The sequence below is a fragment of the Dendropsophus ebraccatus genome, chromosome 2 (genome assembly GCF_027789765.1).
Source record: "Dendropsophus ebraccatus isolate aDenEbr1 chromosome 2, aDenEbr1.pat, whole genome shotgun sequence".
Taxonomy (NCBI): domain Eukaryota; kingdom Metazoa; phylum Chordata; class Amphibia; order Anura; family Hylidae; genus Dendropsophus; species Dendropsophus ebraccatus.
In genome coordinates, this window is record NC_091455.1 from 93,360,972 (window position 1) to 93,379,843 (window position 18,872).

Sequence of the window (18,872 nt, forward strand, 5' to 3'; positions counted from 1 at the left end):
TCTTGGCATCCCCCGCTTTCCCAATTATTCAATTGAAATCCTAGAATCCCCAGATAAAAGAATGATAGGACATAAATTTATTAATTTACCCTAAAAAAAAACCCCACCAATACTAAGTTATACTAAAATAAAAGCAATAAAAATTGCCAAAAAGCAGGGGTACCTTACTGGCATTTTTCCAGCCCCACCAAAAGCCATGTGAAAAGCTAAGGCCAGATTCACACATTGTGCTCAGTCCACGATCTGTAAGCTGCCACAAACCTAACTCTTGGCTTCCTACATTATAATTAATTATGATACAGTGAGCTCCACAACAGCTCAAACCCTCTGCTGCTGTAATGACATGGCTGTGTCAGTACAGCAGTACAGAGATTTAAAGTGTCCCTGTCGTTATAATTTTTAAAATTTAAATCAACACTAGAAGTGATATAAAACAAGTTTGCAATATACATTCATTTTTTTGTTGTTATGCTGTAAAACAAAGGTGAACTTATATCCAGGTCCAGTCTCCTGAAGGCAGATTTTCTGACTTGTGCTGGTTGTAAAAAAACAGACTAAACACAGGAATTCTGGCCAGTACAGAGAGTCACGGCCCAGCGTGTCCATCAATCACATGACTGCCTTCTCTCTGTGAGCGCTCAGATGGCCTGGGATACCCATGACGTCCTGTTTTTTGAGGGGAAAAAAAGTGTCAGAAAACAGGAAGTGCAGTGTTTTTCATAAATAAAAAAAAAAAAAAATTGAGTGTAAATTGCAAACTTGCCTCATATCACATCTACTGTTGATTTAGAAAGTTATAACAACAGTAACACTTTAGTGCTTCATTATGGAGGGATACAATTTAGCCAATGAGTAGAAGATATCTTAGTAAATCCTCCACTTACACTATGGAGGGAACAGCCTTTTCTAACCAATGATGTAAGATGCCTTTTACAACAACTGACTCAGCCTGGTATGGTGTAATAGAAAAGACATCCCAGGGGCATTTCTTCCAAGTATGTTTAATAAATGAGATAACCTTTCTCTAAAAATCATGTAGCATGGGTCAGTGTCATGGGTATTGCATTTTCTCTCTCATTCATATAGAAATCCTTGATGGAAAACAATTACATACCTTGTAATGAGAAAAACACCATTGAACAAATGCAACAACAAAAACCCACAAGTACTACAGCAAGAAGTTGCTGTTATTTTTCCATGATGAAAAAAAATGTAAAAAGAAATTTGGCAAGTGGAACCCCAATGATACAAACAATAAGCAAGTCCTAACCTGTTCTCAATCATCATGGATCACCACTTTTTATTGAAATGAATGGGAGTTGCAGAAATCCCTCAGAGGCTTTTGTGAGACCCTATTGATTGCACTTACTCATAAATGCTTTTCAGCAGTGGTCCTCACTATGAATATTTATATCCCTGATTATTTGGTGACTCTGTTCAGTGGTCAGCTGTGTTGAATGTTTTAGGCCTTATTCCCATGTTCTCTGTTGCACGGACGTGGAAGGCCTGGTGTGGAATTGCCCTTCCCCCACCTTCACGGAAGCATCTCCAACATGATGCTGGGAGCAGGGAAACTGTATAAAAATGCGCAGCTCTGTAATGAAGCAGCCACGCGGGGGAGAGGGGTGGATTCTACTACAGGCCTTCCACGTCTGTGTTGTCTGTGAAACACAGAGCATGGGAATAAGGTTTTAGTATACGTGTTTTTTTTTTTTCCATGCAGAAATGCAAATATATTCTAGCCATAATATATGTAGCAGGTGTCGCCTACTTTCAGTACAGGTAACAGGTTGCTGTCAGTATTCACGGTATCATTCTCAATCAGTTATAACTTATGAGGTTGCCACATTCTTTTAGTAGAGTGGTGTTTTGCACTGAACACATACTGCAGCACAGAATTATTAGTGCAGCAAGACACAATTCAAGCTGCTTACTGCAAATCTGGCTGACAGCCCAAACAAAATCCTTTGCCTGTAGATTGAGCAAGAAAAAAAATATAAGTATGTGATCTGCCTTCAGCAGTCCATCTGCTATGCTGTGCTTAACTGCTTATCTCCAGTGTCTTCTGAGAGGTCAGCGGGAGGCAGCCGTCCTATTGGCAGACACAAGTAAACCTTTCACACAACAGTTAACCTCCATTCAGAAAGATGATTCAGTAATTCACCTCCAATACATGTAAGCAGAGCTCACACATACCTTTAATAAGTAGGAACAGAGGATATGACCTGGTGAATGTTACAGTATAAAAGTGTTATAATAGAATACACAAAAACAAGCAGCTGGAAGAGACAGTGGATTCATTGTTTCATCATTCATTGTGTGGAAAGAATTAAATTTCAACCCAAAACGCTTTATCCTTAAATAAAAGCAGGTTCATGTTCCCAGTTGCACATTTTCGGATACTTGTCCATCTGGAAGTTGTGTGCTGTCTGTAGAACGTAGACTTCTCACTAATGAAACAGTCCAACATACACAGTCTAATATAGCTGTGTGTATACAATAGAAATCTATGTTACAGATAACATCAGACCACATCACAGGTAGGAAGAAAAACTACATTTCAAAGACAAATTTCTAATTCCGAGAATGATCAAAGTTTCTTTTTGTCCGCCCATTGGAGTTTGAACTTTGTTGCTTTCTGCTTTGTCTCTTCATCTGCAGAAATAAAGAATTATTATTGGTCAATGGCTAAACTAATAGGAAACACAAATGATCTTGAACTGACAAATGCCATCATATCAGAAGGCTGCATGTTAGTGGATTCCTCTCAGGTGTTACTGTATTTCTAAGTAAATCATAGACTATTATAATAAGGAAGCCTATCAGCATTTAGTACTTTCATATGGACAGAAGTACTGGCCTGAATCAGGGGTACACTGAGTATCATGATGTGCTGAATGTCAATAGTAATAAGCATTGCTACAGACAAAAGTTCTGTACCTGTTTAGAAACAAAATTTCCAAATAGCTCACAGAAAAATAGGAGAGAGTGCTTGGATAGCAAGAAAATCAATTTGGGCAGATTTCTCCAGCTTCCGTTTTAACCTCCAGAGGATACAGCAAGTAAGTATTTTATACATACCCCAAGTGTTACCCATAAACTGAACTGCTGGTTTTTTTACGACACCCCTTTTCCTTGATAGTGACAAAAATTCTGAAGCTGTAAAAACAAAAATAAAAGGAAATGTAATAACATATGTCTATTGCTAATAGAATAACCACTCCTACAACAGAATCACGCCAGTCGGAAATGCAGTCAAATGTAGGAGCACCACAGTCTCTTCTTCATGTACTGTACATCAGTGATGGACTCAGCTCAGACTACATAGGTTTTTTTTTTTTTTTTCGAATACAAATGTTGGCATGTAGGTAATTTTGTTTTTTAAAGATTGCATCTTTAGGCTGGGTTCACACTACGTATATTTCAGGCAGTATTTGGTCCTCTTGTCAGGTCCTCATAGCAACCAAAACCAGGAGTGGATTGAAAACACAGAAAGGATCTGTTCACACAATGTTGAAATTGAGTGGATGGCCGCCATATAACAGTAAATAACTGCCATTACTTCAATATAACAGCCATTGTTTTAAAATAACAGCAAATATTTGCCATTAAATGGCGGCCATCCACTCAATTACAACATTATGTGATCATAGCCTTTCTGTGTTTTTAATCCACTCCTGGTTTTGGTTGCTATACAGCCTCAAATATACAGCCTCAAATATACGTAGTGTGAACCCAGCCTTAAAGTGTACCTGTCCTTTGTAAAATGTATTGACATGTCATAAAGACACAAAAACAGAAAAAAAGGCCGCAGCCATCCGCAGCATTAGAATGTGCGGTAGAATAAGCAAATAGAATGTCCCTATTTGCTAAGAACTTGGCAAAAAACAACAACTTTAGAACAGGTTTTTATCATGTGTATGACCAAGGTAGTATATGTGGCTAGTCCTTACACTTGCACGTTAGTCAAGTGCTGGCTATTTCTCTGCTTTTAATGTCATAGAGATATGTCAAAAGTTTTGATAGGTACAGCTGTGTGTTCAGACCCATACCGATCAGGAGAATGAGCGGAAGAGAACATGCTGCAGTGCGGTACACTCCCGCTCTGTGTTAGAAGAAAAAAAAAAAAAAGTTTGGCTCATATTGTAAGTCTATGCAGCCGGCTCTTGTTCTCCTTAACTTTGTTTTTTACAAATGACAGGTACACTTTAAATACTCTGGGCCAGATTCATCAAGCTGACTGGTTTATCTCACAGCAACCAATCACAATCAGGTTTAACATCTTAACAAGCTCTGGTAAAATGAAACCAGAGATGCGATTGGTTGCTATGGAATAACCCAGGCAGTGTGGATATCAAACAGCTTGATAAATATATGCCTCTGTAGTCAACAGGGCAGCAACACACACCAATGAAAGTGTTTTCCTCTGCCAAATAATGAAAGTTTGCATAGAACCACCTTGAAAACACAGGTAATCTACACAACAGTGTCTCCGATCGATAGACTAATATCTATAAGTATTAACCAACAGCGTGGGATTTTAAGTGACACCAGATATGTCTGAACATGTCCATCCCCAATGATTACTAACATACAACTGCACATGATAAAAAAGGAGTCAAATATGAATGCTGTCAGCTGAGCACAAATAGGTCATTGACATTAAAGGACAACTCCGGCGGGATTCCCCCCCCCCCCAAAAAAAAAAAAAACAGACACACACAGACACCATACTCACCATCCCTCCGGTGACGATCGCCACTCCATTCGCCCGCCGTCCACTTCACCGTCACCTGCGTCCGCCGTCCAGCGATGTCTCTTGCTTCGGGGTCCATGAGAGAGAAAAGGAGGGCTGAGCAAGCTGGAAGCCATGTGATGCGCTCCAGCCAATGAAAAGGCTGCTGGTGCGCATGTGCACCAGCAGCCTTTTCTCTCCCATTCACTCTCAATGAAGACGCCGAAGAGGAAGAAGACCCGGACCGCTCCCCAGCTCTGACGTCACCAGTCACCAGATGCCGCCCGGGAGAAGAGGACCGTGACGACCGTAAGGGTATAAACCCACACACCGTATACACAGCGTATTTACTGCTGCGATACGCAGCAAATACGCAGCAGATTAGATCTAAATAACTGAACACCGCATCAAATCTTCACCATCAAACTGCTGCGTATTTGCTGCGTATACGGTGTGTGGGTTTGTACCCTAATAGGTAATGTATACATTCTTTAATTCTTTAACTGCCCACTTGGCCCAGTAATTGTCTGAGTGGGTAGTTTTCACCTGCTCTTAAAGTGACTCTGTACCCACAATCTGAGCCCCCCCCCCCCCCAACCACTTGTACCTTCGGATAGCTGCTTTTAATCCAAGATCTGTCCTGGGGTCCGTTCGGCAGATAATGCAGTTATTGTCCTAAAAAAACTACTTTTAAACTTGCAGCCCTGTGCCCAACGGGCGTGGCCTAGATTGTGTATGCATTAGGCTGGCACACCCTCTCTGTCCCTCCTCCCCACCCTCCTCATCATTAGGAATGCTCCAGGCAGATTGTCTCCTATTCCCCACCTGTGGCAGCCCGGCACATGGGCTGGATCGTTAAGGCACCTGTGCAGACAGGAGAAAATGTTTCAGTGGCATTCCTAATGATGAAGAGGGTGGGGAGGAGGGACGGAGGGGTGGTGCAAAGTTAGGGCACAGATATTCTAAGCCACGCCCGTTGGAGAAACTGAAAGGGCACATGTACAGTGGCCCTTCAAGTTACAATAACCTCAGTTTCATGATACATTGGTCTTTCCTGGACCACTTAAACTTAAAGGAGTACACTGGAGAACAAATATTTTTTACAAATCAACTGATGCCAGAAAGTTATACAGAGTTGCAAATGACTTCCATTTAAAAATCTCAAGTCCTCCAGTACTTATCAGCTTCTGAATGTCCTGCAGGAAATGGTGTATTATTTCGAGTCTGACATAGTGCTCTCTGCTGCCACCTCTGTCCGTGACAGGAAATGTATAGTGGACTGAAAACTAATCATAAAAAATGTGGTCTAGGTAAGGGGGTACTCTTCTCGAGAAGTTTCAATATGTCAATGCAAACTTAAATATAGATGAAAGCTATAGAAGTCTGCACATTAGTCACCTGTTGTCCTGTTCTTGGTCTTCCCGTATAACTTTCCCCGGAGAAAAGATTTTGCTCTTTGCTGCAGTAAATCTCTTTTACTGTAATCGTCTAATTGTACTACTTGGTAGTTAATTTGCAACCTAAGCCAGAGGGGAAAAAAATGATCAGGACACTACAGGTAATATGTCAGGCTTATACTATTAGACGAGTTTTACATTGCCACACATACATATGACCACAGCAACCACACTTATCTATCCAGACTAAACACTTGCACACCTATTGTGAATTATGATAACATTCTGCTGCTCAATGATCCAACTAAGCATCAAAATTGCTTACATAACTTGCACCACATTTTTAATATGATAAGACACATTTTCTTCGTAACAAGGGGGGGGGGGCTGGTTTAGTGGAAAGTGGCAGTGACTTTGCAAAAAAGGAACATCGCTTAAAAGCCGCGGTGGTTCGTGGTTAGCACTGCTTCCTTAAAAATTCTCCCTTAGTTTGTGTGGCACTCCTCCGCAGATTACTTGGTATTTGGAAGACTGTGAGCTCCAGTTAGGACAGGGACTGATTTGAGCAATGTAAAGTGCTGTCAAATAAGTTAGCGCTTTATGAATAAAGGGCTAATAAATTAATGCAATGCCATGCCGTGTTGTCGTATTTGTTGTGTGAAAGTAGCCAAACTAAAAATGGTCTAAATTTACAGAGAGTGTAAAGGGGTTATCCATCCTTAGGGGGGGGGGGGGGGGGGGAAATGGCCACTTTTTCTCTCATAAGCAGCATCCCTCCTGTTCTCAGTTTGTGTAAGGTTTTTGTACCCGAGTACCAATAAAGGGACTGGAGCTTCTGCAGCGTCATCAGATGCTCAGCCGCGATTGGCTGAGCACAGTTATGCTCAGCCAATCGCGGCTGAGCATTTGATGATGCTGCAGAAGGCGGCCGGCACTAGGGACGGTCGGAGCGGTTCGGCCGTCCGAAGATGACGTCCTGGCACAAAATGGCGGACATGCTCGACACTGATCAGGTAATGTATAATGCACCACACTTCCGGGTACACGTGCGGGGGTGGTGGGACACGGGAAGGGGGCGATTCACAGACATAACATACTTACAAAATTGTTTAACTTTGTAATGTGTGTTATTCTGTGAATAATTTCTTAGCGCCGCACTACCCCTTTAAAATCACTCCACTCCCAGGCGTATAGCGCTTTTATCCTTTGGTCTGTAGGGCTGTGTGAGGTGGCATTTTTTGCGCCATGATGTGTTCTTTTTTTATCAGTACCTTGATTGCACATATGCGACTTTTTGATCCCTTTTTATTACAATTTTTCTGGATTTGATGCGACCCAAAATGCGCAGTTTTGCACTTTGCTTACGCCGTTTACCGTGCGAGATCAGGAATGTGATAATTTAATAGTTCAGGCGATTACGTGCGCGGCGATAACAAATGTGTTTATTTATTTAATTATTTTTATTTATAAAATGGGGAAAGGGGGCGATTCATACTTCTTAGGGGAGGGGATTATTTATTAATAACGAAACATTTAATTACTTTTTTACACTTCTAGAATATCCACACTGATCTCTCAGAGATCTATGCAGTATAGATATACTAGACACCAGGGAAGTGCCAAAGGAGCATTTTAAATGCAGTTGTCAGCTTTGACAGCTGCATTTAAAATGCTAATTAGCAGGCACGGCGATCGGACCGTGCCCGCTGATTGCCGTGGTCAAGGCCGCAGATAGCACCTGGGATCGCGGCGGTTCTGAACTCCCCCACCCGCATGAGGACGTACAGTTAAGCCCTTATTGCGGGAAGGGGTTAACGATGTGCCACATTCTCAAACAAACTGAGTCGCTATATAAATCTGGCGCCCTCTTTATTTATCTGCCCCATTGTTCTGGTTACACTCAGGACAAGTACAATTCCATGGCTCTCTCACGTAAAACAATGTAATAATAAATAAATCATGGGCTGGTATGAAATGAACCTTTCCCACCAGGATAACTATATACAGGCTCTAAAGCACATCTCGAATAAAACACGTACCTTTTTCGAGGAACAACCTTGTTTGCACGTTTTTTCACGACTTCTTCATTAACTGTGTATGAGAAAAAAAAAATTACCATTTAATTTATATACACATGATCCTTCTTTTAAAAGGGGTATTACCATCTAATTTAGGCACACTTGTAGTCTTTAGGGCAGGCATGGGGGAACCTTCTTCTCTCTAGCTGTTGCAAACTACAATTCCCATCATGCCTGGACAACCAAAGCCAGGCATGATGGGAATTGTAGTTTTGCAACAGCTGGAGGGAAGAAGGTTCCCCATCCCTGCTTTAGGGCTTATCAAGTTAAATATTTTTGCAATACTTTAATACCTGCCTACCTCTCCCTTCTCCTGATATACTGCCCTTTCCTTTCCGTTGGTTCCCATTGGTTGTTACCGACCACTGCTCTGCTACACAATTGCCACCGACTAATAGGACCATAGTAGGACTTTCACCAATACCAATTAACTCTTAAATCATAACACTTAAAGGACAACTCCGGCGAAATTTTTTTTTGGCTTATTTAACACACATTACAAAGTTATATAACTTTGTAATGTGGTTAAATACCCGGTCTGGCCCCCTTCCCCCACTTTCCGACCCCCCACCCCGGAAGTTAAAGAATATATACATTACCTATTACGGTCGTCACGGTCCTCTTCTCTGGTGTCGGGTGATGTCAGAGCTGGGGGTGGTCCGGGTCTTCTTCCTCCTCGGCGTCTTCATTGAGAGTGAATGGGAGAGAAAAAACTGCTGGTGCACATGCGCACCAGCAGCCTTTTCATTGGCTGGAGCGCATCACATGGCTTCCAGCTTTCTCAGCCCTGATTGGCTGAGCTTGCTGGAAGCCATGTGATGCGCTCCAGCCAATGAAAAGGCTGCCGGTGCGCAAGCGCGCTGGGAGCCTTTTCTCTCTCATGGACCCGGAAGAAGGAGACATCGCTGGACGGCGGACGCAGGTTACGGTGAGGCGGACGGTGGGCGAATGGAGTGGCGATCGTCACCGGAGGGATGGTGAGTATGGTGTCTGTGTGTGTCTGTGTTTTTTTTTTTTGGGGGGGGGGGGGTCCCGCCGGAGTTGTCCTTTAAAAAGTCTTTACATTTTTATGATTAAAAATTATATTATATTGGTGTAAGTCCTACTATGGTCCAATTAGTCTGTGACAACTGTTTGAAACTGACCAATGGGTCGAATAAATAATGGAGGGAGACAAATTGATTAATGCTTACATAGACTGATTTTTAATTATATACACAGGGGCTGGGAGATCGAATTAATTAACCCAGTCACTGCCGTACAATTTAATTCAATTTTGTCTCCACCTACCACAAAGGAGCAGGTAGTGCAGCCTGGATTATATATGAACAACAACTGTGTCCAAGTTAAAGGGGTATTCCAGGGAAAATTGATAAATTGGTAATGGAAAGGGTTAACCAAGGTTAACCCTTTCCTAATATACTTACCTGTCCTTTATTGCTCCCCCAAGGAGATCTGCGGTCCGGCCACGTGATCTTCCAGCTTACGACTCGTGGATCCTCTTCTTCTTCCGGTTCGGTGACGTCACCATACCCGGCCGGCGTGTGGCTCTCTGTCTTATTAGCGGCAGAGCACTGAACCCTGACTGGCTTGGTAGCGTGTAGCCAATCAGGGTTTAGTGTTCTGCGTCTCCACACACACCAGTTACATCTGCAGGGCCGGCGTCAGCACGTCATTGTGAGGGGTCCCTGCGGGGTGCCATCCGACATCACTCTGCAGGACACCACCCCACCCCCCCACCCCCGTGTCAGCGATGCCGACCTGAGTCCCGGGAGGGGAAGGGATACGGCGGGCGGCATCGCTGACACGGGGGGGGGGGGGGGGGGGGGATGTCACACAACAGCACCCTGCAGGGACCCCTCACAGTGACCTGCTGTACAGTTAGCTGATTCCCCCCGGCCCCCCTCCCTGTGTTATCATTGTGATCCCCCCGGCCCCCCTCCCTGTGTAATCATTCAGATACACAGATCACTCACCCCCGGTGTAATCATGCTGCAGCGGCGCTGGACCCGATCTCGGCGCCTTTTTCAAACAGCTATTCTCAGCTGACAGGCGCTGTGTACAGAGCAAGGAAGAAATCTCTCCTGCCTCACACACAGCGCCTGTCAGCTGAGGATAGCTGCTTGAAAAAGGCGCCGAGATCGGGTCCAGCGCCGCTGCAGCATGATTACACCGGGGGTGAGTGATCTGTGTATCTGAATGATTACACAGGGAGGGGGGCCGGGGGGATCACAATGATTACACAGGGAGGGGGGCCGGGGGAGGATCGCAATGATTATCCAGGGAGGGGGGCCAGGGGGATCACAATGATTACACAGGGAGGGGGGCCGGGGGGAATCAGCTAACTGTACAGCAGGTCACTGTGAGGGGTCCCTGCAGGGTGCTGTTGTGTGACATCCGACATCACTCTGCAGGACCTCCCCCCCCCTCCGTGTCAGCGATGCCGCCCGCCGTATCCCTTCCCCTCCCGGGACTCAGGTCGGCATCGCTGACACGGGGGGGAGGGGGGGGGGTAGTTTGGGGCGCTGTCCTGCAGAGTGATGTCGGATGGCACCCCGCAGGGACCCCTCACAATGACGTGCTGACGCCGGCCCTGCAGATGTAACTGGTGTGTGTGGAGACGCAGAACACTAAACCCTGATTGGCTACACGCTACCAAGCCAGTCAGTGTTCAGTGCTCTGCCGCTAATAAGACAGAGAGCCACACGCCGGCCGGGTATGGTGACGTCAACGAACCGGAAGAAGAAGAGGATCCACGAGTCGTAAGCTGGAAGATCACGTGGCCGGACCGCAGATCTCCTTGGGGGAGCAATAAAGGACAGGTAAGTATATTAGGAAAGGGTTAACCTTGGTTAACCCTTTCCATTACCAATTTATCAATTTTCCCTGGAATACCCCTTTAAGTTTGGGTTAAGGGGAAGGGGGACTCACAGAGTCCCAAATCACCACAGTGACTTGGAAGCACAGCCTGTATAGATAAAGCTTCAGTCGCTCCACACACGGCCTGCTGAACTGTGTGCTAGACAGGTTATTACATAAATCAGTCAGCTGTATGTGGGGGCAACTAGGTATTATCTGTAACACAGGCCGTCTTTCCCCATTTGGTGTGGTGACCTCTGCATAGTCAGTTTGCGTCCTCCTCAACCTCTTAGTGCAGCATCTAGGATCCTCTGCTACCCTCCCTGCGCCCCTGCTGTTTTTTTTAAATAAGTAAGTCTGTGTATCACCCATTTGTCCTCTCTCTTCTGTCTGTCTACAGTATTACCTGTCTGTAATATCTATCTGTCCTCTCTCTCATACATACATGAGATAGTATACACTGCTTGCAGAGCAGAGGTCAAGTAGTGATAAAGAGGATAACAGGAGAAGGAGGCAAGTTTGCTAAATTAAAGTATTTGCAAAAACATTTCACTTGATGAGTCCTACAAGTCATGTGTCTCCTACTGTAATGAAGTGTCAAAGAGGAGTTGTTTGTGCCACACTCTGGCACACCTCACAATGCCATGCTCCTCCCTCTTCATGAATAATCAATGCTGCCCGGCCTCCTGCTCACTCAGCTGACAGCCAGTGTCTCTGATTGCAGATCAGTCCTCTGTAGGCAGGTTATGTCTGAAAGAAACACTCAGATGAAGTTGAATGTCTGGGCCTAAATGGGTTTGGGTTGTGGTCTAGAGGTAACTATCCTGTCTAGAGACCTGCCAGCAGTTCATTCTTTGGATCAAATCCCTGTTGAAATTGAGTGGATGGGCACCATTCAATATCAAATAATTGCTGTTATTTTAAAACAACCACCGTTGTTTTGAAATAAAGGGCGTTATTTGCCATTAAATGGCGGCCAGCCACTCAATTTCAACAGTGTGTGAATATAGCCTTCCTGTGTTTTCAATCCACTCATGGTTTTGATTGCAAAATACTGAGCAAAAATACTGAGTGTGAACATAGCCTTAAAAGGGATAGAATAATGAGGAAAAAAAGAATAAAAAAATGAAGACCTATATTTCATTTCCATCAGGGGACCAAAGAATGAACTGCTGGCAGGTCTCTAGACAGGTGAGTTACCCCTAGACCACAGCCCCAACACATTTGGGCTCAGAGATTCAACAATATCTGAGTGTTTCTTTCAGGCATAACTGCGTACAGAAAACTGATCTGCAATTAGAGACGCTGGCTGAGAGCTGAGCAAGCAGGAGGCCGGACAGCATAGATTATTCATGAAGAAGAGGGAGGAGGAAGGAGTGGTAAGGTGTGCCAGCACTGTTTTGCCTACAGCAGCTGCATCTTGGCCATTACTAAATGTGTTTGTACTATATACACTTGATCTAGTACAACCTAAACAGTTATCCCTAATGTGCATTAATTTTGCAATATGTTCAATTTCTGTATCAGGAAATCCCTTATTGATGAGGAGTTGGACAGCTGTATTGTTTGCTCTGACACCATCTCATCTTCACACCCAGACTTAGACATACAGTAAAAAACTATCCTATCTCCTGCTTAATGTTCATTGTTTCATCCTCAATTCCCTGGGAAGTAAAGCTTCTGAACACTTATAGGGTGCCTGTAGGCGCCATTTGTCCTCTGAAAATGGTTTAAATTTGCAATAAACCTTTCAGTTCTGTTGATGTTTCGACTGGATGGCACGCTAGCAGCACATCTGAATGCAGTAAATAAGTACCTGTTGTATTCAGGTCTTCGTGCTGTTTACTTGGTTCCTCCCTTAGAAAAAAAAGAGAATCATTGCTTCAGAAATAACAGTCAAGAGTTTACGAAGCTTAAGTAAAAGCAAAAAGCAATATTTCCACCAGCTTTTCTCACCTGATAAACTGCTTATAGCAAAACCTTTGCTAACTATATGTAAAATATGCTGCTTTAGCTTTTCAGCAGTGTACTTGGATGTTCAATGAGAGGTGCAGCATTACCTTGAAACAATGGAGCCAATTACCCTTCCCTTACATTCCCATTCTATTGCAGTGTAAAAGCTGATACCCATGTTGCCCCCCATTCAAAATGTACCGTTTTTCTGGATGAGCGCTGATGCTCTGGAGGATGTCATCTGGGAGTAACTTCTTTTTCTAAAACAAGAAAATGTATCTGTACATGAACCGAGAGCTTATACTAATGATGAGCCAATAATATACAATGACCTGCTCTCTGATCTCACATGGTAATTCTGTATCTGATGGAGCTGAGACAGGCACACATGTGGATCTGCAGCAGATTTTACATACAATGATTAGTTTTGGTGCAGAAACACTGTACAGCAGATCCGCAGCATAAAATCTACAGTAGATATGGCATATGTGAAGATAATGCACAAAAAAATGAAGCCATATGTGGGTACACAGCATGGCACAGACACTTAGCCCATACCCCTCACACTGTTAATGATAATGCTAAACAGTGTGAAATAAGATAGTAAACATCTGTGATACCTGGCATCTGTATCTACAGCAGAAAAGCACAAGTTATTGTAGGACAATGTAATGTATTATCAGCTAAGCAGCAACCTTAAAAAAGTACCTGTCGACACAAAACAACAAAAAAACACTATTGCCATGTCAAAAGTTTTGATCAGTGAGGGAGTCACCAGGGACCCTCCCCAATAAGAACAAGCCGGGAATAAAAGGCTGTCTAGACAGAGATCATGGGTGGGGTACTCCGCAGTGGGACCCCTATCAATCAAAAGTTTTGACATATCCCTGAGACAGTTTTAATAAATCTGCCCCAGTGTCTTTTAGTTGTGACCAAATCCTGTCAGAATGCATGAACAGCAGGACAAGACTAAACAGATACGTTACTGTTTCTGTGGTACAGCTACACACAATCCGCTATTCCAACTGCATGTTTCAAATAATCTAAAAAGTCACAAGGGATGAGCATTTGCAAGTGAACAAAAAATTTCCTCTTTATTGAGTGACCCATAAAATCAAAAGGTACATCACTTTGTCTACTCCAGGATTACATCAATGTGTTTCCGGTTCACTTGCAAATGCTGATTCCTTGTGACTTTTTGTTAAGGCTCTACTTACACCTGGTGGGAGGTAGCAGAAACCAAGAAGCATTGCTGGCTCTGTTTGAAAGGTGCCACATTTTAGATGTAGTTTTCCTTTTAGAGACATTTTAAGCTTTAATATATGACTGAGGATAAGCCAGGCCAGAACTTGTCTGGAAGGAGAAGGAACCCTTCTGTACACAGCTGTATGGGGTTCATGACCCCAAACAGCTCAGTACAGAGCAGTATGCTGGCTGGCTGCAGAGAGGCAACATCCAAGGACTAGAGGGGCAATGTTTCTCTATGAGGAGAGCACTGCATATACAGCACTGTATGTATCACCGTTCTTATTGTCAAATAGAATGGGCAGGGCTCCAGACTAAAAAATTTACCTAGGAGCCATTGGCTCCTAACCTGAAAAATTTAGGCGCCAAATAGAATATTTGGTCGCCAACATTTTAAACCATGTAAAATTAATGTTATGTTAAATGGGACTTACTGTGTGCAGAGGCCACGGCAGCCTCCTCCTTTAGATCCTTTCTTAGTTTAAAAACGTTCAACATGGAAACTTGCAACTTGACAACCATATACAGTCTGACTCAGTACTTCAGCTTCACTTGGCTAGCCTTTTAATGAGGCTTACTCTTCTGAACTTGAACTTAAAGGGAACCTGTTGACCCCCGTGCCAGGGTGACAGGCTCCCAACCCCCCGTTAGAGCCCCCTATACTCACCTCATCGCGCCGGATCCCGCTTCTGAAGATGGTCGGGTCACAGAGATCTCAGCCGCTGCAGCCCGGCGTGCGCTGAGAGATGAGTCCAACGCTCAGAGAATGACAGGAGAGTCCAGCACTCCGTCATTCTCTATGAGAGTTGGACTCATCTCTCAGTGTGCGCGCCGGGCTGCAGCGGCTGAGATCTCCGTGACCCGACCATCTTCAGAAGCGGGACCCGGCGGGATGAGGTGAGTATAGGGGGCTCTAACGGGGGGTTGGGAGCCTGTCACCCCGGCACCGGGGGTGACAGGTTCCCTTTAAAAGCTTGCAACAGTCTATACATACTGAGCTAGACTTATGACTGCAGCCATAGTGACCCCCCCCACAAGATGAGTATATAGATAGATATATCTCTCACCTAGTGACTAATGCAAGTGACCCCCTACAATACAGACACCTGAGGGGCCCTGATAATAATAATTGTGCATATATCTATCTCCCAGTGTCTGCAGCCAGTTTGCCCTACACTTATAGATGGCCCCCTCCCCATTATAGATGCCCCCTCCCCCCCCCATTATAGATGCCCCCTCTCCCCCCCATTATAGATGCCCCCTCTCCCCCCCATTATAGATGCCCCCTCTCCCCCCCATTATAGATGCCCCCTCTCCCCCCCCATTATAGATGCCCCCTCTCCCCCCCATTATAGATGCCCCCTCTCCCCCCCCCCATTATAGATGCCCCCTCTTCTCCCCCCCTTGTAGATACCCCCTCCCCTTATAGATGACCCCCTCTACCCCCATTATAGATGCCCCCTCCTCCCCCCCATTATAGATGCCCCCTCCTCCCCCCCATTATAGATGCCCCCTCTTCTCCCCCCTTATAGATACCCCCTCCCCTTATAGATGACCCCCTCTACCCCCATTATAGATGCCCCCTCCTCCTCCCCATTATAGATGCCCCCTCTTCTCCCCCCCTTATAGATACCCCCTCCCCTTATAGATAGCCCCCTCTCCCCCCCTTGAACATGGCCCCTCTTCTCCCCCCATTATAGATGCCCCCCCTTCTCTTCCCCCCCATTATAGATGCCCCCCTTCTTTTCCCCCCATTATAGATGCCCCCCCTCTCCCCCCATTATAGATGCCCCCCCTTTCCTCTATGCTAAGCAGTATTTAAAAAAAATAAACACACAAACTCACCTGACAACCCGCTCCCCCGGCGATCCTCTTCTTCTTCGGACGCTGTCCCCGGCTGATGTGCGGCTGCCGGGGGTGTCCCGTCCTATCCCCGGCAGCGCGGCGCGTCAGTGAGCTCCCTGTACGCCGGGGCTGTGACTTCTGACACAGGAAGCGTCTCTGACGCGCGCTTCCTGTGCCGGAAGTCAGGGCCCCAGGCAGCTCACTGATGCGCCGCGCTGCCGGGGATAGGATGGGACACCCCCGGCAGCCGCGCATCAGCCGGGGACCCGGACTTAAAGAGACAGCGCGCCGCCGCCGGGGCCAGTCGCAAATGGCGCCCAGATTAATAAATCTGGGCGCCATTTGCAAAATATTAGTCGCATTGGCGACCATTTTGGTCGCCATCTGGAGCCCTGATGGGACATGCAATAAAGGCTCCAAATGACGTCTATGCACAGATCTGAAGACCTTACAATGTCTATACACTGTATGAATGTAATACAGTATCATATATTCAGCCTGATAGAAGAGAAAACACATGGTACCTTTTGTTCTTTAAACAGCTCTTCCTTACGCTTCCTCTTCTCCTTCAGTAAAGCCTTCTCTCTGGTAATAGGATGTCAGAAAGAAACAACCAGTAACTAAGACTTTAAAGACACAAATGACCAAGAGCAGAACATTAGATATGTCCGGACTATACAAAAGACAAACTAAAAAGAACTAAAAGTCACCCGCAAAATCATGATTTTAGTCAATTGCAATTAAAGGAGGTCTCTGGTAATGTATACAAATAACTTGTGCAGCATTCACTCTAAGATATATATATATTTATATATATATCCAGTGACAACTGCTGAAGTCAGGTGACCAACTCTGGGTATAGAAATACACAAAATATACCCTTGGATGGACAGTATAGGGTAAACCAAAAAGCCCCAGTAATACTCTTATTGTATCCAACCCTTAAAACCTAGCATTATCATCGTTAAAGGGGTACTCGGGCTGGGGGGATTTTTCGGCATCCCACCTCTGCCACTGACTGGCTGAGCGGACTTGAACCGTCACATCTCAAGCCCCTGCAGAGACCAGGAAGCGGCAGGGCAGCGTAGACCAGAGCAGTGGGATCCGGGACACAGCGCTGGAACCAGGGAGGTAAGGGGACGTCATTGCCCTCATCCACCTCCTCCCGGTCATAGCCAAAAAAAGCCCCCCAGCCCGGAGTACCCCTTTAAGATAAAGAGTTCAAAGAAATTAACAGCCAAAATAAACAAAAATAACATCCGGTGACCTAGTATATGTACATAATGACCAATATGGTGGGGGATGATGATAATAATAAGGTCATGAATGCTTCCCTATAATCTGGGGTAAATTGAATCTTATTAGCTCTTTTTTAGATTAGAAAGTAGAAATTTAGCTCTTCTCACCAATGTGTATAGGGAAGGCAGGAATGAGGATGGGGAATTCATCCCAGAATATAGGGAACCAAACTGATGGTGTGTTCACACAGACAGATTTATCTGACAGATTTCTGAAGCCAAGACCAGGAATGGATCTGAAAAGAGGAGAGGAGAAAGAGTCTTTCCTTTATGACCTGATCCCTGTTTATAGTCTGTTCCTGGCTTTGGCTTCAAAAATCTGTCAGATAAATCTGTCTGTGTAAACGCACCATTACCTTATTAGTCGTTCCCAACAGTAAAAGCCTCTGGGTTACAATCCAGTCTGTACTAATAACATGAGGGTATATCCTGCAGCCACTGCTGTTCCCTCACGTGGAGGCGATTATAAGGAGGACATCACAGATAGAGGATGCTGCAGGATCCACAGCACGCGGGCCCGGAGAGGATCACGTGACGTCCCTCTCCCCTGTGTTACCTGATGGCCGCCTCCCGTCTCGCCCGTGCATTTTCCTGCGCCCGGGTTTTAGCGCTCTGGAACGTCACCTCTTCGGGGGCTTCATCGTCTTCACTCTCTAGTTCGTGCTCGGGAGTCATGCTTCTCCACTGCTAGTCAGCTGACCAGCGGAAGAGGAACTGCGCACACCAACAACCTGGTGACCGGTGTAACACTGAGCGCTAGAGCGCCCTCTGCTGCCCCGGAGGAGCAGTCACTGTATGATTAGAGCAGGATAATGTTCTGGGTGCGGACTCCTATTCATACCTAATAATTAGTCAGTGTGTCAGCAAAACGCAACATATGGCTTCATAGCACCTAACAGTATATACTGCAGCTTTCTAATACACTCTGGGGGAGATCTACTGGATGCCGCCCTGCAAAATCCAGTTCTCATTAACTTATGTTATAACAGAACTGAATTGCAATGTATAGATGCATGCAGGGCCCTGAAGGTAACATATGCTGTCCTACAACTTGCTTTACAGACACACAACTGCACAGAAAGTGTGGACATTGAGAAGGCCAGGAATGGGGCCATACATTCTATTCTATGGTAACATAAAATGTATTGAGCCCAGCAGCAGCTTCAGGTTTCACAAAGCCATAATAATAATTAGTATTTTTAAAGCGCACTTGATCCCAGAGCTCTGTACAAGCGATAGGAGGTGACAGACAGAACATTACAAGATCTAAACCCATTACATGAATGAGGTAAATGGCGGACTGGTACATGGGGGGAGAGGACCCTGCCCACGAGGGATTACAGTCTACTGGGTAATGTCACTGCAAAGGTTAGAGACAGTGCGTGACAGGTGAGTCATACCTCCCAACTTATGGTCAGAGCTAAGAGGGACATGTGCGCTGCAGCCCCCATAGTCACGGCCG

The 18,872-nt window shown here is 45.1% G+C and overlaps 1 protein-coding gene across 2 annotated transcripts; it reads right to left on the reverse strand.

Annotated features, from left to right (window-relative positions):
- Window positions 1–2,180: 2,180 nt before the first annotated feature.
- On the reverse strand, window positions 2,181–18,141 carry NOL7 (nucleolar protein 7). 2 transcript variants are annotated; one of them, XM_069960170.1, is made up of 8 exons: window positions 17,967–18,138; window positions 16,637–16,697; window positions 13,224–13,282; window positions 12,886–12,926; window positions 8,172–8,223; window positions 6,134–6,255; window positions 3,082–3,159; window positions 2,181–2,655 (listed from the first exon to the last, which is right to left on the reverse strand). In XM_069960170.1, the coding sequence occupies exons 1-8, from the start codon at window positions 18,083–18,085 to the stop codon at window positions 2,591–2,593; spliced, it is 597 nt and encodes a 198-aa protein (XP_069816271.1). In that variant the 5' UTR covers window positions 18,086–18,138; the 3' UTR covers window positions 2,181–2,590. The 2 variants fall into 2 exon arrangements, with proteins under 2 accessions (XP_069816271.1, XP_069816272.1); XM_069960171.1 differs by lacking the exon at window positions 6,134–6,255 and having other exon boundaries at window positions 2,567–2,655; window positions 17,967–18,141.
- Window positions 18,142–18,872: the final 731 nt, after the last annotated feature.

Bases quoted from the DNA above. Each gene is read 5' to 3' on its own strand.
- NOL7 (XM_069960170.1), bottom strand. From the start codon at position 18,085: ATGACTCCCGAGCACGAACTAGAGAGTGAAGACGATGAAGCCCCCGAA. The intron at 16,698-17,966 runs GTAACACAGGGG...TCCTATTACCAG, and splicing joins AGACGGGAGGCGGCCATCAG to AGAGAAGGCTTTACTGAAGG. The intron at 8,224-12,885 runs GTACTTATTTAC...TCTCATACACAG, and splicing joins CGAAGACCTGAATACAACAG to TTAATGAAGAAGTCGTGAAA.